Here is a 25096-nt window from a genome sequence, read left to right as displayed (position 1 = left end):
GAACTCGTAACGATGATAAATGTGTTCTAGTTCTTACAAATAAATCAAATGTTACGTTCATTATCCTTTTTTATTTTTGATTTGATCACTTCCTGGGTTGCATCAGATTATACCTGGAGCTCATAATAGTATCGACGTTTGCCATCGATTCATACAGATCGAATTTTCTTATTAGGTGTAGTGTTTATAGACCTAATCCAAATTTTATGAGTAACTTTGATTGGAAAATATTCCTAATCCTGGAGATAAAATTTGTGACTGTGAAATAACCGTCAAGTTAGAAGTTTCCAAGCATACATAATCTGAACAGGAGCTGGTACTCGATGACATAGAAACACGAACATCCAGTAATAATTATTTTATTTCAGTAATTTTTGTCATACATATCAGGCAGTTTGTATTGAATAGGGTTGAGATAATCAAAGTTTCTGCTCACCATCTTTATAATCTAACCCGTAAATTGACTTTCTACCGATTACCTAATATCTAATAGATGCAATTGAGACTGGTGGAAGTTGTCTGCTTGGCAATATATGGCCGAGTAATATCTTGCTGAAAAGTTGGATTATGAAATGGCATTAAGTAAGACATGGCTTTTGAATATGTTTATATTGTCCCTGCAACGGTATACCATAACTGTAACAGTACAATATACGCGTCGTTTCAATCGTTATCTCATCCCTTACTCACTGTAGCTCGACCATGATGCACATATAGACAAAGCCTGGATTGATCACTGAAGACGACAGATTTCTAGCCATTATTCCACGTTATTCGAATTTGGTATAACTGAAGTATATTTCCTTGAAAACTATGGGTAAAGCTAATACCAAATGAGGATTGTACGAAAAAGGTACAGAATCTTTTTAGATCATTATAAATGTCTTTCCGAGCATGAAACGTATCACCTGCTAATCTGAGTTGTTTTAGCACTTGTAGAAGTAAAAACGATTTTTTTGAGCCAGTAGTACAGGATGTCATGTTGTTTGCTATTATTTTAATGAACGATATTCACTTTAGGTAAGTATCAGCTCAAGAGAAAAGATGTGCTATAAACAAGAACACAGCACTGTTTCAGCTTTTGTTATTTGGGCTTCTGTTACTTTTGCTTATCTCTTAATCTCTTTGTTTTTTGCCTTCTTTGTATCCTTTCCTTCTGATACATCTCTAAAATATTGCTTCCAACTTTATATGACATTTTTAAGTTATCCAAAAGAACCCTCTTCACAGCGGCGCATCATTTATTATTATGAACTCTAACCTCTTTACCTCATCTTGCTATAAATTTTGAATATGTTTAGTCTGTCTGTAAGTTTTATAGATTCCACTTCAACCCCATTGAAGTATCATCTTCAGTTAATTATTATTAATGTGACCATTTTGAACCAAAAATATATTCATCTAATTTTATAATTATTATGGTACAAGATAAGAACTAATATATAAAGAAGCCTGTGAAACTAATATTTTGTTCATTCAACTGATATTCGTCTAGTACGCCAGTCAGATTGGTGTAACTATTTGTAACATTAAATTATTACTGCAAGCTACATTAGAAAAGTGAAGTTATGATTTTGACATTCTGTGACGTTCAACGCGTCATGTTCGCCTTCATTCCCCTCTTTTATATACTTTTCGAAGTCTGCATTTGCTTCAGTTGTGATTTGTCCAATTTTTGTGTTTTCTTTTTAATTGCCTCATTTATGGATCCGACCATAAAATTTATTCTATTGTGTTACTGACTATTTATGTTATGTTGTTCCACATATGTTTCCTGGTGCCTTTATAATTATATTTTGACGTAGTTGACAAAGATTGCTCGAATTGTTATGATAAAAGAATCATATCTTCTTTTGATTTTTAAAAAGTTCCTAGAACCTATACTATTCAGAACGAACCGATCTAAGTACTCCAGTACCTTTTTTTTTCATGGTCGACTTTGTCAAAGACAAATTATGCATTTTGTAACTTCCGGATTAGAGTGATGGCTTTTTGATTACTTTATCACCTGTGCAGATATCACATTCAACATTGAATGTACTATGAACGTATTTTCAATGTTTATGTGTACGATTTTTCTAGTCTTCACCACAACAAAATTTTTAAGCTTATTCTTATCTTATTGTTGCTCAAAGATACATTGATGGATATTTCCTTATACAATCGACAAAATTTGTCATAGTTCAAAGATTGAATCCGGTTTTAACAATCTTCATAAGTATCACCTTTGGATATTCTGCATCTACGTATCAGAATCTTTGATTTCAATTTTACCCATCAAATGTTTAATCAATTTGGCATTTTGCAGACTTATTAATGATCAATTAAATTACAATATTTTTCCAAATTCATACCAACATCGGTACGAGGCTCATAATGATGTCATTAATCTAGTATGAAAGATGTATATATAGAAGAACTTGAATGCTAAAACTCAACTGGCAAGGTCACATATAACAATAAAACATGATGACATGATCAAACAAGAAAGTAAAAATCAATTTCTGATATAATAATGAAGAAAATTAATTCCTGGAATGGTGGAGTGCTGATTACAAATCAGTATTCCAGAATAAAACTGGAAATATATTATAACGATTCTTATTGACCTTTCCACGCTTATACATTAAGTATTTTTTAGTTTTTTGAAAACATAATTCATTACAATCTCTGTATGACTCGTTATATATTGTCTGTTGATTTTATGATGCGCAAGAACAAATCTCAAGAACGTTAGTATCCCTTTCTCACTAAGAGTTACTTAACATCGAGATGGTTCGCAAATATCTAATTATCGAAATTCAATTACAGGAATTGCTTTACCGTACATTTACTACAATTCATGTGAAAATAAGATTTAGACAAACCTTCATCTTCTGCTTCATATTGTCGTAATAATCTTAACCCAGGTATGTCTAGATTTTCAGATAACCAATCAGACACTTCATCTCCACAATCCCAGCCGATAACCCGATCTCCACAAACCTTACTATGGCAAAGATATGCATTTGATTCATTCTTTGCTGCGTCAATATCGAGCTCTATGTCCGGTTTATCTAGAAATGTGAATAAACATCAAATATAATTACTCTTTTGAAACGCAATGAAAATTATATATCCATTGTGAAACTTTTGTAGACTTCATATTCTGGTGAACAATGTTACTAAGTTCCAAAACTTTGAAACAAATTTTAACAATGTATTTCACTATTACAAACTAAGTCAAGAGTGAACAGTCCTGGATCCTGAATTTTCTCGAGTGGAAACGAAAATTCCTCCGCTTGCCTATGGAAATAGACAAGTCCACAATTACTGCTAACGTCACTTTTCTGAGTTGAATTTATCTTTTTGCAAATATGTTTACGCGGGGAGTAAAGAATCTTAGGAATAAATAAGTGTGTATATATTACATTTCTGATTTGGTTCGGACAATGTTTACAATTTGAAAATTTTTTAATATTCCAAAATACGAGGATATATTGAAAAATAGCCTACTATAGAACCAAACAAAATATCAATGTCAAAATATTTTACTACTCAACATATTCTCCTTTTAATTGGATACATTTATTACAGCGAACCTGCAACGTCTCCAGACCTTTCAAAAAAAATGTTTCTTCTTACTCTGCAAACCAGACCTCCACAGCTTTTATAACCTCCTCGTTGGAAGAAAATGTACGACCTTTTCAACTTTTTTTCAGTCGAGGAGAGAGATGATAGTCGGACGGAGCCAAATCTGGTGAATAAGGGGGGTGTTCTAGTAATTCAAACCCCAAATCACGAATTTTTTACATAGCAACATGAGATTTGTGTGCAGGGGCGTTGTCCTGTAAAATCAAAACACCTTTGGATAGCTTTCCGTGTCTTTTCTCTTTAATTTTTTCTCGTAGAGTGATCGAATAGTAATCTCCAGTTATTGTTTTACCCTTATCCAGCAGATTTTTGGACACGAAACTTTTTAGATCTTGGAGAACTAGAGTGTCGCCATTCTATCGATTGTTGCTTTTTTTCTGGATTCAACGCGATGCTTCTACCCTTGTTTCTGACACACAAACTGGCCATCCCGATCGGTCATCATCTTCTATGGAAAATTTACCTCTTTTGAAGCTTGCAGTCCAATTTTTCACGGTCGTATACGAAGGCCATGGATCACCAAGGATATTAAGCATATCTTCGTAAATCTGCTTACCTCTTAACACTTTCAAATACAGGTACTTGATGATGGCTTGATACTTCAATTTTTCGATTTTCACAATTTCGGTGGACATCTTTTTTCTTTTAATTTATTGCGTAACTCTGGTTTACTTTTTTGACGTCAAACATCACACTGACACTTCTAATAACTTATTGTTCGTTGCTATGGTAACGCAATATTCTGTTTATACATAGAACTTGTCTAGGCTAACTAGATATCAATACATCCTCTTATTAGGCGGCCGAAGTTATACCGACTCATAAATCAGGAAACAAAAAGCTACCAACAAACTATAGACCAATATCTTTAATATCAAATTCGGCAAAAATTTTTGAAAAAATAATTTATAAACGACTAGTATCCAAGAAATAGTTAGGTTTTGTTAAAACTAAAAGTACATGTGATGCATTAGCTTTTATCACCAAATTTATTATAAAAAATCTATTTATTTTTGTCAACACTCATAGAATTAGCGAAGGCTTTCATGAAAAACCTTTTCTTAAACTAGGAAGATATGGCATTAGGGGTGTTCAGATCTCATTTAATTGAGTACAATATTTATGAAAGAGCAAATAACAATAGGAGTTCCACAAGGCACCATTTTGGGTCCATTATTTTTTATCCTTTATATAAATGATCTCCTTGGCGATCTACCTGAAGACTGCATTACATCATATGCAGATGATAGAGTTGTATTAAGTACATGGTGAATGTGAACAGAAGCTGTGAACAATATGGATAACTACCAATGATTTATCGCTTAATGTAGATAAGAATGAGTTTGTGGTTTTTGATAGCTATTGTGAAAGTGTACTAATAAACTTATTCATTAATATAGATGGTAGATGGATTGCAAGAGTTAATTCAACTAAATACCTTGGAGTAAAAATAGATTCTAATATGAAATGGCATGAACATATAACTTATATTCTTGGCAAAACCAAATATCTGCTTGTCATATTTAAAAAACTATCAAATATTATGAATACTTAAACACTAATAAAAACCTACTATGCCTTTTTTCATAACGTTGCTACATAAGGTATCATTGCCTGGGGAGGTGCATATGATAATACGCTTAAATTGTTGGAGTCAACCCAAAAGAGAATTTTTAAAATAATAAAGATATCTGACGTACTTTATTCTCAGCCTTTGCTTATTAAACAAGCATTTATAGTGAATTCACTGATATATCATTATGAAATCGAAGTGTCTATTGGGACCCTCCACGGAAAAATCCGTGACTCTAATTTCAACCATAGAAACACGGACATTTTTAAAGAAATGAGCCGAATGAAGCTTTATACGTGTTTCCAACTTCAGCCCAGAATATTACAATAAAAGTTTTAACTCACGGATGAATACTGTCTATGGATGAATACTGTCCACGGATAAATACCATCCACGGACAAATATCATCCACGGATAAATACCACCTACATATGAAATCTGATATATATGCCATTTCTAATCCCAATATATTTTATTCATTCATTTAGAACAAATTATACAAAAAATTTATTAATAAATAATTTGATTGTAAGAATAACCTTAGTAATAATTAATTGATGATAGTGCTATTTATTCTCTGACTTTTATTCTAAGCTTGCTAATAGTGCAGAACGTTACACGAGTGATTAATATCCGTGGTAATTGGATACGGATGATTAGGTTAGGTTAGTTTAGTTTTAAAATTTCCGAGTTTCTAAGATTGAAACTAGACCACGGTTTTTTTTCCGTGGAGAGTGATGATTTTGGATCATATGGTAAGATTTAAAGACACGGAAAAAAGCTTCACTCTGATCCGTTTCTAAAAAAAATTTCTAGGCTTATAAGGTTAAAATTATGGCCAAGGATTTTTCTGTGGAGGGTGGCGATTTCAGTGTCTCTAAGACCCACTGGTAACAAACAATAGAACTAGGAATAAAAACCTAATACTACCAAAAATTAAGAAGAATATTAGATGAGAAAATTAATTTTTAAGAAGTAAAATTCAAACTCAAAATCAGTTTGTGAAATTTTTAATAATAAATACCCTGGTCAACAGATTTCGCAGTCTACAGTTTGCAAAATTGAACAAAAGTTTCGTTAAAATGGACACAAAATATTGAAAAACTAGATTCAATTTACTGAAAAAAAGTTAATGTACTTCTAGAAATTGAGGATAATCCGAATAAGATAACTCGAGAACTTGCCGCCGACAAAGATGTAAATAAATCATCTATTTTGAGAGTTTTACATAAAGAAAAATACCACCCTTATGAAGTTCAGTTGATTCAGGAGTTAAATGAAGATAATCCTGATAGAAGGCAAGAATTCTGTGAATTGATGATGGACAGAATGAACGCAGAATTGCAGTTTATAAACAAAATAGTTTTCTCTGATGAAGTGACGTTTCATTTAAACGGAACGGTTAACAAACAGAACTGTAGATATTGGAGTAGAGAAAATCATCACTGGATGTGTGAGGCTCACACTCAATATCATAAGTGAACGTTTGGACTGGTATCATTTACAATAAAATTATTGGCCTTATTTTTTTGAGGACACAGTTCATGGTGAAGTTGATTTAGATATTTTGATTAACTTCTTAGTCCTTACATCACAAAGACTTTTTCCTGATATTAATCATCCAAACGAGATAGATCGATTGATCTATTTACTATCAACAAGACGGAGCTCCACCGCATTTTACATGTACGGTAATTAGAAATTATTTAAACGAGGTTTTTTCCAATCGCTAAATCCCATGATTTGACTCCTCTTGATTATATCTCATGAGTTTATTTAAAATGTGAAGTAAATTTTAATAAAACAGACAATATTGCTGATTTAAAAGTTAGGATAACGGAAAAAATTAGCAAAATAACCCATGAGGTCATGCAAAATAGAAAATAAATAAACAAATACAAAAATGGTATTGACATTGTCTATTGTTTTGCAATTTGCGAATAATGCTGGAAAAATTGGTGGAGTATGTTAACTTTGCAGTTTATGAACTAAAGTGTTGCAAAAAATTTTGGCGATCGGTGTTCTAAAATTTAGTATTTCAATTAATTTCCAAACAACTAACCTCTATAACTCAGTTTTAGTCTGTTCTGCTTCAAATTAATACTAGGTTTGATGAGGCACATCTTTTTATTATGTTTCTGTGTGAGACTAACACCTGCAGCATTTACAATCATCCACTCTCTATCAAATTTAAATCCTTTTTTAGTTACTATCCAATTATCTGATATCACGAATGCTCCACAAGATTTTAGAGGATAAATTATTATTTGTTCTAAAATACCTTCTGTGTCTACATTTTTGGGATACTTTTCTTGATTTCCATTTTGTTTTTCGATCGACGAGTTTTTATTTATTTCTGAAAATAATCAATTATTTTCGACGTAGTTTTGGATGTTTAACTAACCTGGCTGTTCTTCTGAATATTCTTCGCCATAAAATAGCGTTGAATAATTTTGTTGTCTGCGTTTGAAGTCGGATGGGAATTTTCTCAATATTGGTTTATCAACAAAACAATCTTCAATGAATGTTATAAACTTATCTGCATCTTTCTTCGTTGACATGTAACCGAATGATATTCTTATCGTTCCTGTGGGATACCCATCAATTAGATCAGTTTGGTCTCCACAAACATGTCCGGACTGGAAAATTATATTTATTACCCAGAAAGTTTCAGGAAATTCATGAAAATTATAACAATGTAAAAAATAGTAACTACATAAAGAAAAATATTCTTAAAACACAGCATTAAAAAATTTTATTTTGAACATTTTTTTGATAGTATACATACTTTGAAATTTCTTATTACATCGTTGCACGATAATTTTAAAAATCTTTGACATCCACCAGGATTGCAATGACAACCAGTTCGTAAATGTATCCCACGTAGGTTCGCAATGTGAAGGACCTTGGTGGAAACAAAAATTCCGATTAATTTGAGTCTAATAGCTGAGTAAAAACAGCATAAGTTACACTTCTAGAGCTTATAATGTTTGTGTTCAATTTTATTATTAATATCATAATGGATGTACCTAACCTAACCTAACCAATCTTAAGAGATATCAAAATATGTTATAGAAAAATAGTAGATGTGTTTGAGGTACATATTTTAAAATTATCTCAAACTTCCTTACGAATACTAACAGTAGTCCTATCGGGCACGTCGCCTCAATGGACATCTGAAGACTCTAGACTTCAATCTATTATTTTCTATATTTTCCCAGTAAGCTTTAAAAAAATTTGTTTTTAAAAATAGTAGTGATTGTGCCTGCATTTAATAAAGTATTTACCAAAACGAATAGTAAACGATGATATATATTGTCACACAGTCACTAGACAGCGAAATTTCGATAATAGCGTCTAATAGATTAATGTCTAATAATTAATATAGATTAATAGATTTTCATGCAACATAGCTCAACATTATATGCACGATCCTAGAATTCAAATCATTGTTTTTCATTCTGTGACCAATTTTGAATTCGGTACAGAAAAGTAACTACGTGTTTGACCAAACGCTAAATCGAATTTTTGCACATAATCATAATTGAAGGGCACAGGGGAAAAACAGCGGCAGCCCATCCGGACGAATTTGGAGAATATCGAAAATATGGGTTTACTAACTCGTTAGAAGGTAAAATTTAAGGAAAAAGTCGCAAATAATATGTTTGATAAATCATGTGTTTATTATTAGAAAAAATGAAAAAAAAATAAACATTAATTCAAAACTGGTGACGTAACAGAAAAGAAAGAAAGTTTTATCCTGGACTCATGTCACTTTTCCCCAGCATCAAACTAATCTATTGGTGGGTCATCCACAAATTCGTCATTGCTCTGTTCTTGAGGTTGTTCAGCAAATGGTAATTGTCGATAAAACAACCTGGCTTCTGCTCTCTCAAGGAATGATGTCAGATCTTGCAAATCCTTCCTTTGGACATTTTAACAAGGATGGGACCCTGATAAGGTTTTGTCAGCGTTTTCTGGTTTCCTTCTTGTTTCTTTCTTAGGCTCTTCTTAATCGGTTTCTGGTCAAAGTTAGAACTACTATATAGGCTTATATAAGCGGATTTGTGGAAAACTAAGCGGGAATTCTCATAAGAAAACTTCAGCATCCTGATAGGTCGAGTCTGGAAGGGGTACTTCGTTGGATAAAGCGGCGAAAAAAATAAACTCCAATTTTGAAAATCAAAATTTTTGCCACAATCAATGACCTCAAATGATGTAGGTTTCACACGGCAATTTCTTAATTCGTCTCTCCAGTTATCTGGTAACTCATTGTAATTTTTTTGGTTTACAAGACTCAAGTCTCGATTGCACTCGAGGTATGAATGCCCTCTGATCGGAAATATTACTTTAACAGTATTAAAACGGTTTCTTTTGGTAACCAAGTAATGCAGGAATCGAATAACCTTAATACAACACGAGTTATTCCATCTTCAATCAGTCGGACACGATAACTAAATGAGGCATTATTAAGCCTTGATTCAGCTTCATTTTTCCGAGGACACCTACGCATGACAGGAAGAACAGTGATGAGACCACCAAGGTAAGAGTTTTGTTTGTCAGTTTTATCTAGAACAATAAAAAACTGATTAGATCAGTAAGGTAAGTTGTTTGTTATTGTTACCTAGTTCGTTAAATTCCCGAAGGATTCTACGGCGTTCAGGTTCAGGAGTAACAGTAAAACAGAGAAAACGTTTACACAAACAGTCAGATCCAAGTTCATGGGTAGTGGCACGCAAAATTTTCATTACATCTCGCCCTCTACCTGTTTTTTGCGATTCTTCTTTTCTCTGTTTGATGGACTGGCTTCATTTTCACTTGACACTGAATAGTCACTATCCATTGTGTACAAAACTGTAAATACTATACCAAAAAACTGGCCTAGCTAATAATATTTCCAAAATGTACGCATTTAATGCAATAACACATGCAAACTAACGGCTGATGCAATAAAAACTAGTGAACAGGGCCCCGTCGTCATACGAATTATCACCGTTGACATGGACTTATGCCGTTTTTCAATACAGGCGCGGACTCATGTCATTCTTCCCAAGTATAGCCTATGTTTTAGCTGTTCTTTTGTGGACTCAAGCGGTTTTTACCACTTGACGATTTCATTTCATAAAATAATGCTACGTGCGGAGTTTCGTATAAAAATGGATTACTGCCGGTTTCCCCCTGGACCCTTCAATTATATATATTGTAGATTTTAATTCGGTGATTGCAAAAATTGATTGAGGACACATTCATGGTTCTCGTTTGCTTTCACACTTACTGACCAATCAAACTTTCCCTTTTGTTGGCGCAATACACTACCAAAACTACAAAATTTCTCAATAGTAGAAAACTTAATTATTACGTTAGTTGATGCCTCTTTATGAAATTGTTATTTTTCCATTACTAAACACTATTTTTGTACGAATGATTGAACAAACACTTTTTTCTAAGTGGTAATACTCATTCCTAACTATAACATCACTATGATCATAAGTTAAAAAAGTATTGTAATATTCTTCTTATACATTTAAACAGTGAGGTAAATTTATACACTTAAAACATTTATTGAAATAGTAACACTAAAACTATTCACTATTCAACGTATGTAACAAAAGTTGTCGGAAAAAATTTGTAGCCTTCAAATAACTTGTTGCCATAGATTTTATAATGTTTTAATTTTCAAATGGCATTTCAATTTTTGTAAAATTTTAACTTAGTTATGGTTGTCAAAACTGTCATATGACTATATTTACAGAGCAGAATATTGCACTTTCTACCATTTATGAAATAATAAGTGGATGTGCACAAGGAATACCATGTTAAAACCTTCTAAAAAGAGGGCGGCCTAAAGCTTTGACTAGTACCCAGTCAAATAGATTGGTGGAATGTGCGAAAGACAAATTAAAAACGTCAACTCGAAGATTGGTTCGCCGATTTTGTGTTTTCCACATGCCCGTCAATCGAGAACTAAAGAGAAAGGGAGTTAAAAATCGGAAAAGGTAAGTAAGTAATATCCAAAAATACTGATCAGTTGCGCAGAATTCCGATATGCTGTCGTGCATTAAGAAGACATAACTTCAAACAGAACAGAGTTGTAATCATGGATGACTTTATCACATTCAGAAATTGAAGGCATTGATGGATTTTATACGGATGATGTAAAAAATTGTTCCAGTGGCGTGAAATATAAATCCAAAAAGAAATATTTGAAGTTACAGTTTTGGACTGGTGTGCCATATCCGAAGAAGGCACTTATGTCGGACATGTGAGGTGTGAGACTTTCAAAATTGGTTGATTTTATTAATATAGATCATATTAATGGCGAAATAATATTTTGACCGGATCTAGTCTTTGTCATTACGCAAAAATAACCGGAGATTGATAAGAGGATCAGGACACACGATTTGTACATAAAAGAAGATATTCCCCCAAATGTTCTCCAGGTTCACCCTATTGAAGAGTTTTAAGCTATATTGAGTGAAACAGTATATGATATGGGCTGGGAAGCCAAAAATGAGGAGCAGCTTCGACGTACAATTTTTCAAAAAAATTGCGAAATTGATAATCAAATCATCAAATGTTGCGATAAGCAAAAATTACATGCAATTGAAGAGCATGGCCCTTTAAGTTGTTTCAAAATTGTACTACAAATGTTTTCCGAAAACTTTTGTTATATACGTTCTCCAATTTCCGTTCGGTTTTCTACACTATTCCAGCCTGTTCACTATGACATCAAATTGTTTACTGACTACTTTACTGCTAGAGACTCGTTTTATATAAACTATCATCACATTCTAGCTTTTCCGATTTCATAGAAATCTCTAATTTGCAAAAGTTTTGCTAAATTTTTTACTAATTTAGTGACACTAAACCTTGTTACGATATTTGTATTAGCATATAAATTATTAAAGAAGTTTCAAATTAAACGAATTTATTCAATCGTAGCCATCTAAATATACATATTTATTGTAACTTTGGTGGAGATACTGTAAATGTGGCTATAACTCCGAAATTATGGCGTGTTTTTAAGTATAGAGAATATTTTATAAGAAATATAATCAATAAATCTTAAGGATTTCTAAAAAAAGTATATAGGGTGATGTATTTAAAATAACAAAGTTCATTTGTTTTCCGAAAAAAGGGAAGATTTGACAACAATGTAGTTACCACCATAATACCGGTCATATCGCACAAAAATTTATAAAAATCGTTTTCGAGATAATTGAGGCATTCCATACATAAAACTCTATCTGTATGTAACGCTAAGTCTAAATAGGTTGAATAAATATGCCTTTTCAAAACATTATAGATACAGCATATCATTTTCCACGAATGGTCAAAAGAATATGACTCCATACTTTGACTACACAGTTTTAATTTACTTGAGTAATGAATTTTAGGAAAATATTAGAATTAAAACCATAAAGAACGAATTATTCACGGGATGTTTTATATTTACGTATATTTACTTACGTAATAAACTTCCAACAATATTAATTACCTCTGAATATCCAACAAAATCTCCGTTAGCTCTAAGCAAATTAAAGTTCACTATAGCACCTTGGTGTGTTGAATTTTCAAAAGTGGTATCGTGATAAAGCGTCGCCACTGGTTGGCCATTAAAATGATGTAAGGTTGAAATATGTCTGTAGACATACTGCGCCAATGAAAACGTGTGCTTCGAAATCGAATTAAACGTTAATTTAAGTCTCTTGATAGTGTCAAAACCATGCGTTAGAGATATTATTGAGAGAAAGGGCAAGGTGCCATCCTCAAATCTAAAATGCATCGATATTTATTACTTATTGATAAAATTTTACTATAATATATTCAACGTATAACCTTTTAACAGAAAAATATTCTGTAACAGGGTTATATGATATACAGAATGTTCCACATAAGTGAAACGACATAGAACAGAGGCGTATTGGAAAGCCCAAAATATGGCAATACCAAGTTTCATCTAAATAAGTTTTGCCAGTTAGCGGGTGTATAAAATAACTTGACCGATCGAATAATCTCAAACATTGTCTGAGGTCACTACACAATGATTTTTATCTGAATACTCAAGATAGTTTTGTATATTTGTAATATCGCTACGGGAGAAGCAGACAAGACTTTCTGTTGAAAGTGAATATACTGACTCTCTGAACCTTGAGGTAACAGCATTTTTTGTGCATGATTTGGCTGGAGTAAATTAGGTCTAATAGTTCGGTGCACAGATAATATACCACTCAGATAAAAATAAATTTCTAGTGCTAATACGTCGTTGATCGTCGATGGTATCCAAAATAAATAAATTCTTCATCTAGTACACTCATTTGAACAGATTTTTAATTAACAAATAAAGCTTTCCTGTTCTTCGAGTCTGTCTTTCAACATTAGAAAAAGTTTCTCTGTAAGGAATTAAGCGAGTAGGAAACCTTTTTTGATATTCTTCCACGCTTCTTGTACAGGTTCCTCCACAAAAGCCTAACACCAAGAACATATCCACTTGTTGGCTAAATTAGAATTTTCCCTTCATTAAAAACAATATTACAATATTACTGGGAGAAAATTGCAATTTTCTTGACTTTTTTGTAACTTCAAATAACATTATTGAAAATATGTTTTTGGTTGTTCTTGTATTTCTTTGATAAAGAAAATGACTGTGGATAGATCACCACCCTATCATTGAGAACTGAATTTGATTGGGCTCGTATGGGAACAGTAGAGGGAATCGCCATTGTAAACTAGAATATATTGGAAGAATTGCTACATCCAGTGAAATGAAATTATTTTAAGGAACTTTTTCATTAAAATAAGAAAATAATTTTCTTTACTGATACTTGATTAATTATCGGTATCTTTGATTCAAATAGAAAAACAAGTGTCGTCAATGATACAAATCCATTCCAAATAGATAAAAATCATTTTGTTTGTCCTAAGACGTTCTTTAAATAGTTGTTTCTTATGTTTATTAGCAGAGCATTTAAGCGCATAGAGCTATCACAACTCAATTATAGTATGACATATATAGATCTGTATTAAGACCACACTTTTTTAATATCAATCTCTTTTTATTATAAATGTTTCAATGAAGCAATGATTACAGTTAAGTAACTCACCTTTCAGATACATTTCTTCTTGGTACAAACAAATTCCGCTCACTCAATACCATCTCAATAGTACCTCCACCGTAATATTTCTTGCGAAGGACGTTTTCACTGTCTTTTTTTACTAATAATCCTCCTAATCCAGTGGGATAGCCAAAAATTTTATAAAACGATATCGTTACAAAGTCGGGTTTATATAATGATAAATCTATCGTATCACAAGCTAGAAAACTGGCTGCATCTAGCAGAACACACCAATTTACACTTTTGGTGTCAACAATTGTATTAAGTGCACCTTTTTTAACGTTATCTATCCATTTTAATGGATACTTAGTACCAGAAAAGTTACATTGCGCCGGATACACGAAAAGATTATTGTAGCTGCTACAATCCGTATTAGGTGAAATGATTTTTGTTGTTAAATTTGTAAATGCGTCTACTGTTTTCAATTCTTTCGAATTTTTAGTATAATTTCTCATCCCGAGAACTGACGTATGATTATTTTCGAGATATACTAACGTCCCTTCATCTTTCTGTCCATAGTTGAAGGTCTCTGCTACAATTTTCAAAGATTGAGTTGCTCCAGATGTGAATACGAAGGAGTAATCATCGTTTGTTATGTTGAAATGCTGCAAAATTCTATACATCTATTAGCAGTACATTTTATTAACATATGAAATTTTTATTTGTTATAGTGTGGAAAAGCCAAATGCAATAAATTCATTATTTTGTCTACTTCACTGTCGAAATTGATACATAAATCTGTGATCCTGAACTTTGTTATTTTGAATGGATCACTCTCTATATTTTCGAGTTTCGAAATCCTTAAAAAATACTTATTATTGTTCCCTATACCTAAATACTACAAATTTGGAGTTATAGCTACATTTGCGTTATTTCCGCCGAAGTTAAAATATAATACATTTAGATGGTTATGACTGCTACATTAACAAATTTGACCTTTCAATTAATTCTGTATTTTTGAATTTTATTGAAAGTCACCATGGATCGCTTATATGAAAAAGAACGAATGAATATTTTGATAGTATAGGATATGGTGATAGGCGTAGAAGTCAACAAGAAAAGTGTATTATCTTTAATAATTTATATCCTAACTGAAATCCATGTCAAGATCTACTGAATTAACTGAAAACAAATCTTTAGATATTTTGCAAACATCCGTCATGAAAATTCCATTCATACAAAGTAACGTTAGTTCAAGAAGTGTCAGATAACGATTTTGCGATGTTTTGCGATGAGTCCACTTTTTGTATTAATTGAAACGTAAATTGAAATATTTGTAGATACTGACCACGTAACAATCCTCGTTGGATGCGTGAATTCCACACCTCACTTAAAAAACATCGATTATAAAACAAAACCTGCCCATATTCAGGAATTGAACGATAGGATAATCATGGAGATATGAAGAATTGGGCAGTAAGGGATGTTGCAAAATGTATTGCAAAGTTTTTAAAATCGCATAGCTTGTTGTATTGAAGTAAATACTTTACAAATGTGGATCTACTTCTAACATGACTCAAACAATTAAATATTTGTCTTCAGTTGTGGTAAGATTTCTGGGCCATCATTTGGATGTATATTTTACTGCACCAGTCTCGTTAAACTTGTTACTAACTTACTGACACTAAACCTTGTTACGAAATTTGTATTAGCACACAAATTATTGAAGAATATTCAAATTAAACGAGTTTATTCAATCGTAGCTATCTAACTGTACAATATTCATTGTAACTTTGTAGGATATACTGTAAATATAGTTATAACTCCCAAATAATGGCATTTAGGCATAGAGAATATCATATGGAAAATAATCAGTATTTTATAACGATTTCTGAAAACACAAAATATATAGGGTGATATATTTGACATAACAAAGTTCATTATTTTTCCGTAAAAAGAAAAGCTCTGACAATAATGTAGATACCACCATAATACCGGCCGTATCACAAGGCGATTTTTAGAAATCGTACAAGCCGTTTCCGAGATAATTGAGGCGTTCTATACATAAAACTCACTCTGTATATCTACACAATATGATTGTCGCAGTGGTCTTAACAATTTCCTAATTAGAAATAAAAATTAATAATGCTGGTTTCTGTGGAAATCTTTCGTCCGCTTTCATATTATGGTTTAGTCCAACAAGCTCACATAAAAGCCCCTTTGAATATGTCAATGCTTAGCTCGTTTTTGAGCATATATTTTAATAAAATCGCTTATGAAAAATATGTATAGTATTCTATTTACGAGTAATGGCTATTACTCATTGGGATAAATTAGATCACTGCCTACACTCGTGTCGCAAAAATCATCGTCAAGAGTAATAGCCATCATTACTCGCGCGTTAAATGATATACTATTTTCGGACACTACGCTTTTCCTCAATCATTCCATAGTTTAATTGATTATACTTATTGTAGTTTGATCCATATTTTGTCTTATCATACTATTTGTAATTAGTAAATAATAAGAGAGTTGTACTTCATTAAGTTTGTGGCATTTCAAATGAAATGGATGTAGTTAATACAAAATTTCCTAATCTTATTAATTATTCCAACAATAAATATTTAAAATAAATGATACAATAAATATAATAAATAAATTGAATAGTAGTTAGTTACTATTGATGTCTTGGAACGAACTATACAACCATTTTAGTGTAGTTAGTTTTACATACGATTAAAAACATGTATTTCTAACATGCTTTTGACGCTTTTTTTTCTGTAGAGCGAATAATTACCAATTAAATAATCCGGTAAATTTATACTTTTGCTGTCCTCTCGTTTTTTGTTTCTAAAAAATCGAAAAATCATCCGATTTTGATGAATTTTTTTTAAATCTACGTTTTTACGACGGATTAACGAAAAAAATTATGGGAATAAAAAAATATTGGTTTCGGGGCTTTAAATGTTCATGAAAATGTACTCATTCACGTATAATTGTTATAACTTTTTTCCAAGTAAGCAAATGAAGTTGTTATATTTTTTTCATAATCTACACAAAAAAGGAACACTAAAAAAATTATACAAATATGTTGATTTATCACGTTTTTACAATTAAAAATAATAATAATTTCTCTTAAAATTGTATACGAGTCAGTATTCCAAGAATTGGATGCAAAGAGGAGAATATGCTAGGTTTAGATTAAGATATAGCAATCACTGTCAAAGATTGCATAATTTTTTTATTTTGTTACAAGATAATATGAATAATTGATTTATTTTTTTATATAATACACAGTTAATTTCCTTTATTTTTGTCATTTAAAATCATTCAATGAAAATTTTATCTATTTTTTTGCCATTAAACATGAAAACATCAAATTTTGAAGTCATAAATACTATTTTAAGTTACTTAACATTCAAGAATCATCAGTTGTATATAATTTTTTTGTAAATATTCATTTTTTTGTGTAGACCAAAGAAATAAGTATAATTTGACTATGTACATAAATTTTATGTACCATTATTAACGATAAAATAAAAATAAATAAACATTATTACGTGATTTCTATTTTTCAAAATATTCGTTTTTCATTGATTAATAAAAACAAAAAAATAACGAAGTTATGAACGATTATATCTCAAGAAGTGCATTTATGACCACATTTAAAGTCATAAAACCATATAAAATCTTCAACTGAGATATTTCCTATATTTTTTACATAAATTCATCGTAAAAAGAAGATTTACAAAAAATCATCGAAATCGGATGATTTTTCGATTTTCTAGAGCGTTTATGATAACATTTAAAGTCAAAAAACCATATGAAATCCTTAAGTGAGATAAAAAATTAATGAACAAACATTTTTCAACTTTTTTTCCCAAAATGTTCTTTTTTTTGTGTAGATTAACAAAACAAATATATGAATTGCGTTTGATGCTTTGTAAAAAAGTTATGAACAATTATATGGGAAGAAGTGCGTTCATGATCATATTTAAAGTCATGAAAAAATCGGATGATTTTTCGATTTTCTAAAAATAAACAACGAGAGGACTGTGACGGTGTAAAATTACCTATAATCCATATGATAAACTATATCAATTGTAGTGAAGTGTACATTCCAATTACTTGGCTACATTCTGTTTTTATATCCCTCCAATGTTCACAATATTCAATAAACATACCTGAAGCGGATAATGTCAATATGATCCTCCGTCAGTTTACTAGATAGATGCAATGAATGGGGATTGGCGTAGATATTATCGCATAAATTGAATAATATGAGCTGCATCTGTTTTTCAGAATAAAGTGATGCCCCTGCATGATCCAGATAACAGAAATCTGCACAGAATGGACATTTATATTAAAAATTATTATTTTTTGACAAAGGATTTAACGTTAAATTATTTTCAGGTCATAAAAGAGTTTGTACGTCGGCATTTATATGTAAATGCAGTGTGTATTGAACATTAATAATAGTATCATGAATTTTATCAACACAATGGACTTTTGAAGTGAAAAAAAAAGGATATAATACATCATGATTATTATCCTACGTTGAAATAAACTACTGATAATCCCATGCTGGATGAGACCAATCAAATTTTGGTATAAAAAAGGGATTTGTTTTCCTAAAAGAATTTGAAAACTCGACCGACTAAAAATGATTCTACCAATGGGTATTGGGAAATGTGAACATTAACCATTTTTTGAAGTTAACTATACGCCTTTTTTGGTAGTTTATCATAGTGCACAGTGGGCCCGATGACATAAAAACGTGTTCAAAACTATATATAAACTTTTTATTGTTAAAATTAAATTAAAAAAACATTATTTCATTATAATTTATGTGTTTCTCATATAAACATTATAAACTATCGTCCCTATCACTCGTTGTGAATTCAGTTGAACTTTCTCCTTCCGAGGAGAAAATAATTGATTCCCAGATGTTTTCTACCTTATCAATTGGCACTAAAAATTCTGAAATTTTCGGTAATGCTTTCCTTCGTTTCTGTGACATTTCTTCAAACTAATAATAACTGGATCAGATAAAATTAGTAAAATAATGAAAAAATTTGCTTTTTTGGATTACCTTGACGATAGTCTAGTGTAGCTTTTCCTATATACTTCCAAATATTTTTTTCTATTGTTCTTCGGATAATTGCTCTATAGGAAGAATTGAACAGGAATTCACACGGGATCAATGAATTAATATTTGGTTCATTTACATTCAGATAACATTTTGCAACACGAAAATTGCTATCACAACTTTGCTTTTATTCTTATTTATTGATACTGACTTTTTGTCAATTTTGTTCTGTCAATGCATCTGGCGTATAAAGTATTTTTTCAGTTTTGTCACGATTCTTCCAAGCTTCTTTTATCCTGAAGGCTCTCGTGTGTGTAGTATTCATTATTTGTGTAATCAGTTTCGACGCATCCAATTTTCCTTTTGTTCATAAACCCATTTGAGCTGCGTAAGCCAACAGATAAATTTTTTTCTTGTAGTTCTTTCGCTACTGACTTCAAAAGTTACTTTGGACTGTCCCAAGCGAGAAGTTGATAGTCTCTCATCAGACAAATACGCAATAGGTAAAGAAAACAGTGTTTTAAGCCAAGCAGCATTTTATTCCAGAAATCTTTTCATTCTTTTGCGATTTGCTATTTTATCGAAAATACGAAACATAGCTATAATCCATTTTAACATTTCTTTAACTTGTCATTCAGATATTAAATGATTGCCAAGAATATTCTGAACATTTTTCCATATTATTTTTACACTTAATTTGTTGTCAAATGATCTACAAATTCTTACGTTTCAAAAATATAAAAATTACGATATTTTCCAAGGGGGCAAATGAAAGCAGCTCTTTGTTTAGAAGATTCTATATACTAGGCTGTTTCATTTGATTAAAAAATTAAAACGTAACTAGGCGTGACTAATTTTGTGTCTCTACAATAAGTTTACTACTTATTGTTTTAATTTTCACTTGGATTTTTCAATAAAAATAATTTATATATTAATATTAAATTACTTAGCCAGATTCCTTCCATGCAAAACTATATTATATCCAAAACACAAATAAATAATTCAGAATTTTCTTTAGATTAACACACTTAGACACTGCATAAACACGCGTCTGATTTGTACATTCAAGTAAACAAACATGAGGAAAATGAAAGTTTCGCTTACATTTTATTGCACCTCGTTATAGACCCAGCATACCTTTTATATAATTAGCAAGCTTTGTAGCATTACTGAACACTTGAAAACTTGGAATTTTAGCTAGGTTTTCAGTGCGTTAGGCCCATTGTGCAATGGTCTAACTATTCCACTAGAGGCTCGTGGTGAATTAATCGGATACAATATATAAAAAAACTTATTAAAAATTTGTCAAATATGTCAGATTTTGGGCTATAGAATTTTCGATTGACAGGTTGCTAAACCTTTTTCATTGCAAAGAATTTCTTAAATAAATTTGTTTGTAATTTCAGTTTTAGAAATAATGGAAATGGTGAGAAACACAGTGAACACTTTAATAAAGCTTGAATATATCAATGATTATTATCACTAAGTCTGTAAGTTATTTTAAAGAAGATGAAGTTTCTATTTTATATCTAGAAAAGGATAGAAAACGTCTTTCTGATATACAAACTTGCATCGGGGGCTCCCAACACCAACAAGTATTATCAATCCATCTGCATGCCGGCAGTATACTCTCGAGGTGTATGTATGTGTGTCCGAATCTCAAGGGACCGCACAAAAAAACCTTATATCGAGGTTCGTTCTCCCATAATACGATATCTGGATACATGTTTACATGATGTTATTTCTTTTGCTTTAAATATATGGAAGGAAAGACGGACAGTTCAATAAACTAACAGTTAAGTTCGCTATAATGAGGTTCTGAATAAGAAAATCATTATATCAAGGTTTGATTATACTCTTGTCAGTACATTTCAAATCTCACGCTACTTTTGAGCGCAACTCAGCTATGTGGCGTTGTATTGAACGAAGCTGATATTTCAACCATGACGCAAGTACCCAATGGCGGTTCTGATTGGAGCTACAGTTAATTCCATGTTTTCCTGTATATGGCGTGTGTTTTTAAATTTTTTCTAAAGATTATTTCTATTTGATATATTTTGTAGTTACGTCATTGTTCTTTCGAAACAAGTATCACTTGGTATGAAAAGTTTAACCTGTACAAAAGAGAGCTTTCATACAATATCTTTCTCTTATCAATTAATTGGAGTACATTCCAAATATCGTTATTAATAATATCAAACATAGAACTAATATCGGGTGATTTTTGAATGAACCGAAACTGATTTTGTTTAATAAAGGATAATATGTATTTAATAAATAATTCATTCATATGATATCGAATTTACCATTTTATGTAATCTTTTTGGCAAAATTCGGATAATTCAACGATGAATGAAATCATTTTTGAGCTCAAGAATTAGTACTATGAAATTTAATGAAAAATTGATATTAATATTAATAATCCGCAAATAATGATTAGAGTTTGTTAAACTGCATGTTTGTAGAAAAAAGAAATCTGGGAAGCCCACCGTTCTCGAACTTTTGATTGATGCTTTATTAATTTTTAATCATTAATCACATAATAGTTTTAGATGATTTCAACAAATAAATATGTATTCATTATTTTACTTAAACAATTATGCAATGCATAACTCCTTACACATCAAAATAGATCTTGTTTCAATAGAATCACAAAAATATTTAGTTATTGGATACATTTTGTAGAATATCAGCTTATTCATTATAGTTTCAGTAAGATTATAAAAGAATTGATTGATAATATTGCAGCAATAAGAATATTGAGGCAGGCCAAAGAAGCTAAACAAAATTAGGGGCTTCATCTGTCCAAGAGCAGCAATTCTTCGAGCTGTTCATTTCAACTTGCATCAAATTACACTTCAATAGAAGACATGACAAGGAGAAAAATATATTTCTTGCACAGAAATTAGTTTTTAGAAACAAACCAGTAGATGGTAGTTCTGTTTTTTTTCTACAGTTTTATTAATAATTGCGTGACAATATTAATTGAAGGTAGCCAATATGTGGCCATTGGAATGTGCGTGCAGTCATCAATACCAAAAGGGAAATTGAATCCTGGACAACATGATTGGATATATTGTGTTTGTAATAATAATACATTTACTGCCATGTTTGATAATCCGCTTTAGCTGCATTTCTATAATATCATGGAGCATATTCACTAATTGTGCTAGACACATTATGTTTCAACTCAGGAAAGGTCTAAGAATTAGAATTGTAATGAGGAAGGCACTATCCTGTAGTTATCATCATCAAGTAGCACAACATTGCATTCACTTTGTAATTTGAATTGGTCGCTTTGAGGAACTGGGTTCAGTGACCAACCGTCTTGGAAGAGGAAGCCAATGAAATATTTCTACTGGAAAGTGGAAAATTCTTGAAAGAATGTTGCTTATCCATATTTCTAAGATGTTGAAATAGTAGTATATAAGAGTTTTATGAACGTTGAATTAAACTCATAGAATACGATGAGCCAAATTATTTTTATATGATTATTTAATAAAGGAAGTAAACATTGGAAACCGATCCTGTATAGAAAGTTATACTCATAGTTTGAGAATTGAGTATTTTCTTGATAGCTTTACCAAGACTCCTGGATATATCTTATTTAGACTACTTTAGTATTATTGTGTGTTTAATTATATAGAAATGGTTTTGAGTAAATTAAAATGCAAACTACACAAATATAATCGTCTATCTAGTTTCAAGTTACTCAGTGATTGAAAACATACATTAAATTCTATCGGAATATGACATGTATGAAAAAATTATGTAGAATACGTAATAAAGAAGGAATTGAATAATGTCTTTCACCACCCCTTACGACAATAATATTTAATCTTAACGATTCCAGTTCCGAAGATAATTAATTTTAAGATTAATACATTGTTAATAATAATAAGTTTTTTAATGTATAATACAAAGTATATTCAGGAAACTAATTCGTGATAAGTACAAATTAATCACACCTGCGAAGTGGATTTAAAGCAATGAAATAATTATATACAGTTCTTTTATTTATTAGATGCAAGAAGCCAATTGAAATGTAAACGAAATGATTTGTAATCTATATCTTATTCTCTATTTCTTCTTCAACAAAGGTTGCTTAAACCAACATTTGAATTAAAATAAGAGCTATTCAACCTATGAAAAATCTAAATCATTCAATTTCTTTATAAATAAAACAAGCAATAAAGCAAAAACATTTTATACGCAAAGTAATATTTGAAAAGTTTCAATAATATATTTCCATAAAATTTCAATATGAAAATGTCTATTATGATACAATTTAGTTATTTGAACAATGGGATTCCGCAGCAAACTGCAGCACCCTTTGTTATTTTTTGCTTCTTCAAAGAAGGAAAAGTAAAATATTCATCTTTGTTTTATTGAATACGACTCACTATTTCAAATAAAACATTTCATGTAATTGTTATGTAATTATTAATTTCTTAACGCATGATAATTGATTTGAGTTTGCCCTTACCTTTGGTTCTTTTGAATTCCGCAGCAATATTTTCTTCTTGATCAGTGTTATAAACTGATTTATATTTTAAAAATTCTTCCATTTTAAGACTTTTTACCTGGTAGTATCATTTTATTAAGATGCACTTTTAAATATTGTTACACAATAACGATTTTATATATTTATATATTGTTTGCTTATTAAATCTCCCACATACAATCTACATTGTTATTCTATAAAACTATGTTTATGATGAGGCCATGAAAGTCAAAGTTGTTTAATCATTTCGTTTAAATGAAAAACGTTGTGAAATTTAAGATGTTGACAAACAGATAATAATGTAAGAAATATCACAGAAATATAATATGAGATTCCTTGATAACGGCTAATTTGTGAGGTTAAAGGTTAATATTCAACATTTTTAACTAATTTTTTATTGAATTACAGTAGATATAATTGTGTGCTCTACCGTTTCAAATACCAATTATATCTAGAGAAGGATAGAATATACACGTCTTGTTTATTTTTCTGTTCCTGAAGCATTTTTAGATTATGATTATTCTTCTGGCATTCATGATAACTGCATATTTTACATCTAATGGCTGGACACAAAGGAGTCAAAGCATTGAAATGATCTTTGTTCAAAACAAGCCAAAATTAACCGATACTTTAAATATTATTTAAAAAATTATTTGGACATTTTTGACAGAAAATATAGTTTCTATGGAGTTATAGCTATTTAAAGAGTGATTTGATAATATAAAAAAATACATGGATATTCTCTATTGTGTATACATCGAAGTGCAATTTTTCAAAATTATATTATCAAAACTTACTAGATATCAAAATCGTTCCTTAGTAGGCTATTATTGATGATGTGCATCCTTAAATTAAGAATTCAATGGATCATTCCATTTATTCACTTTTTTTATATTTTGTCTAAATATCTCTGTAATATTTCCACTCATTATTTTAATTATAAATATAAAAATACAGTAAACAAAACACAAGCTGATTTCGCGCTAGTATGTTTATAGAATACTATGCTAATTACGTATTAATTTAAGAAACAATAATAATTATTTACAAGATAAGTTTCGTATAGGAATATAGTTTATAATTCAGCAAATATGAATTTTGTACGGGGTTATCTCATTAGTAAAAAAACTTCGCAAATTCTACCATCCAGCACCGTTATATTCTTTCTATTTTTTATTGATAAAAGTTATGTTAAAGCTTTGAAAAATGTACACAAGTAATATTTTCTATTATACATAAAT

At 30.7% G+C, this 25096-nt stretch overlaps 1 protein-coding gene across 2 annotated transcripts in view; it reads right to left on the bottom strand.

Moving 5' to 3' along the window:
- The window catches only part of LOC130440479 (molybdenum cofactor sulfurase 3), a 30203-nt gene extending 5399 nt beyond the window's left edge, over window positions 1–24804 (bottom strand). Inside the window, exons 1-9 of one of the 2 annotated variants that reach the window (XM_056773659.1) lie at window positions 24653–24804; window positions 23838–23934; window positions 18447–18603; window positions 14311–14937; window positions 12705–12981; window positions 7995–8111; window positions 7611–7845; window positions 7269–7562; window positions 2868–3056 (exon numbers count right to left, since the gene is read on the bottom strand). In XM_056773659.1, coding sequence (XP_056629637.1) covers window positions 2868–3056; window positions 7269–7562; window positions 7611–7845; window positions 7995–8111; window positions 12705–12981; window positions 14311–14937; window positions 18447–18603; window positions 23838–23919 — 1978 coding nt within the window. In that variant the 5' untranslated portion in view covers window positions 23920–23934; window positions 24653–24804. Of the gene's footprint in view, window positions 1–2867; window positions 3057–7268; window positions 7563–7610; window positions 7846–7994; window positions 8112–12704; window positions 12982–14310; window positions 14938–18446; window positions 18604–23837; window positions 23935–24652 lie in introns of those variants that run through there. The other variant, XM_056773668.1, reaches the window with a different exon arrangement.
- Window positions 24805–25096: the final 292 nt, after the last annotated feature.

This window comes from Diorhabda sublineata, chromosome 1, assembly GCF_026230105.1.
Source record: "Diorhabda sublineata isolate icDioSubl1.1 chromosome 1, icDioSubl1.1, whole genome shotgun sequence".
Taxonomy (NCBI): Eukaryota; Metazoa; Arthropoda; class Insecta; order Coleoptera; family Chrysomelidae; genus Diorhabda; species Diorhabda sublineata.
The sequence above is the reverse complement of the archived record's forward strand: the minus strand, read 5'-3'. Positions and strand labels throughout refer to the sequence as shown.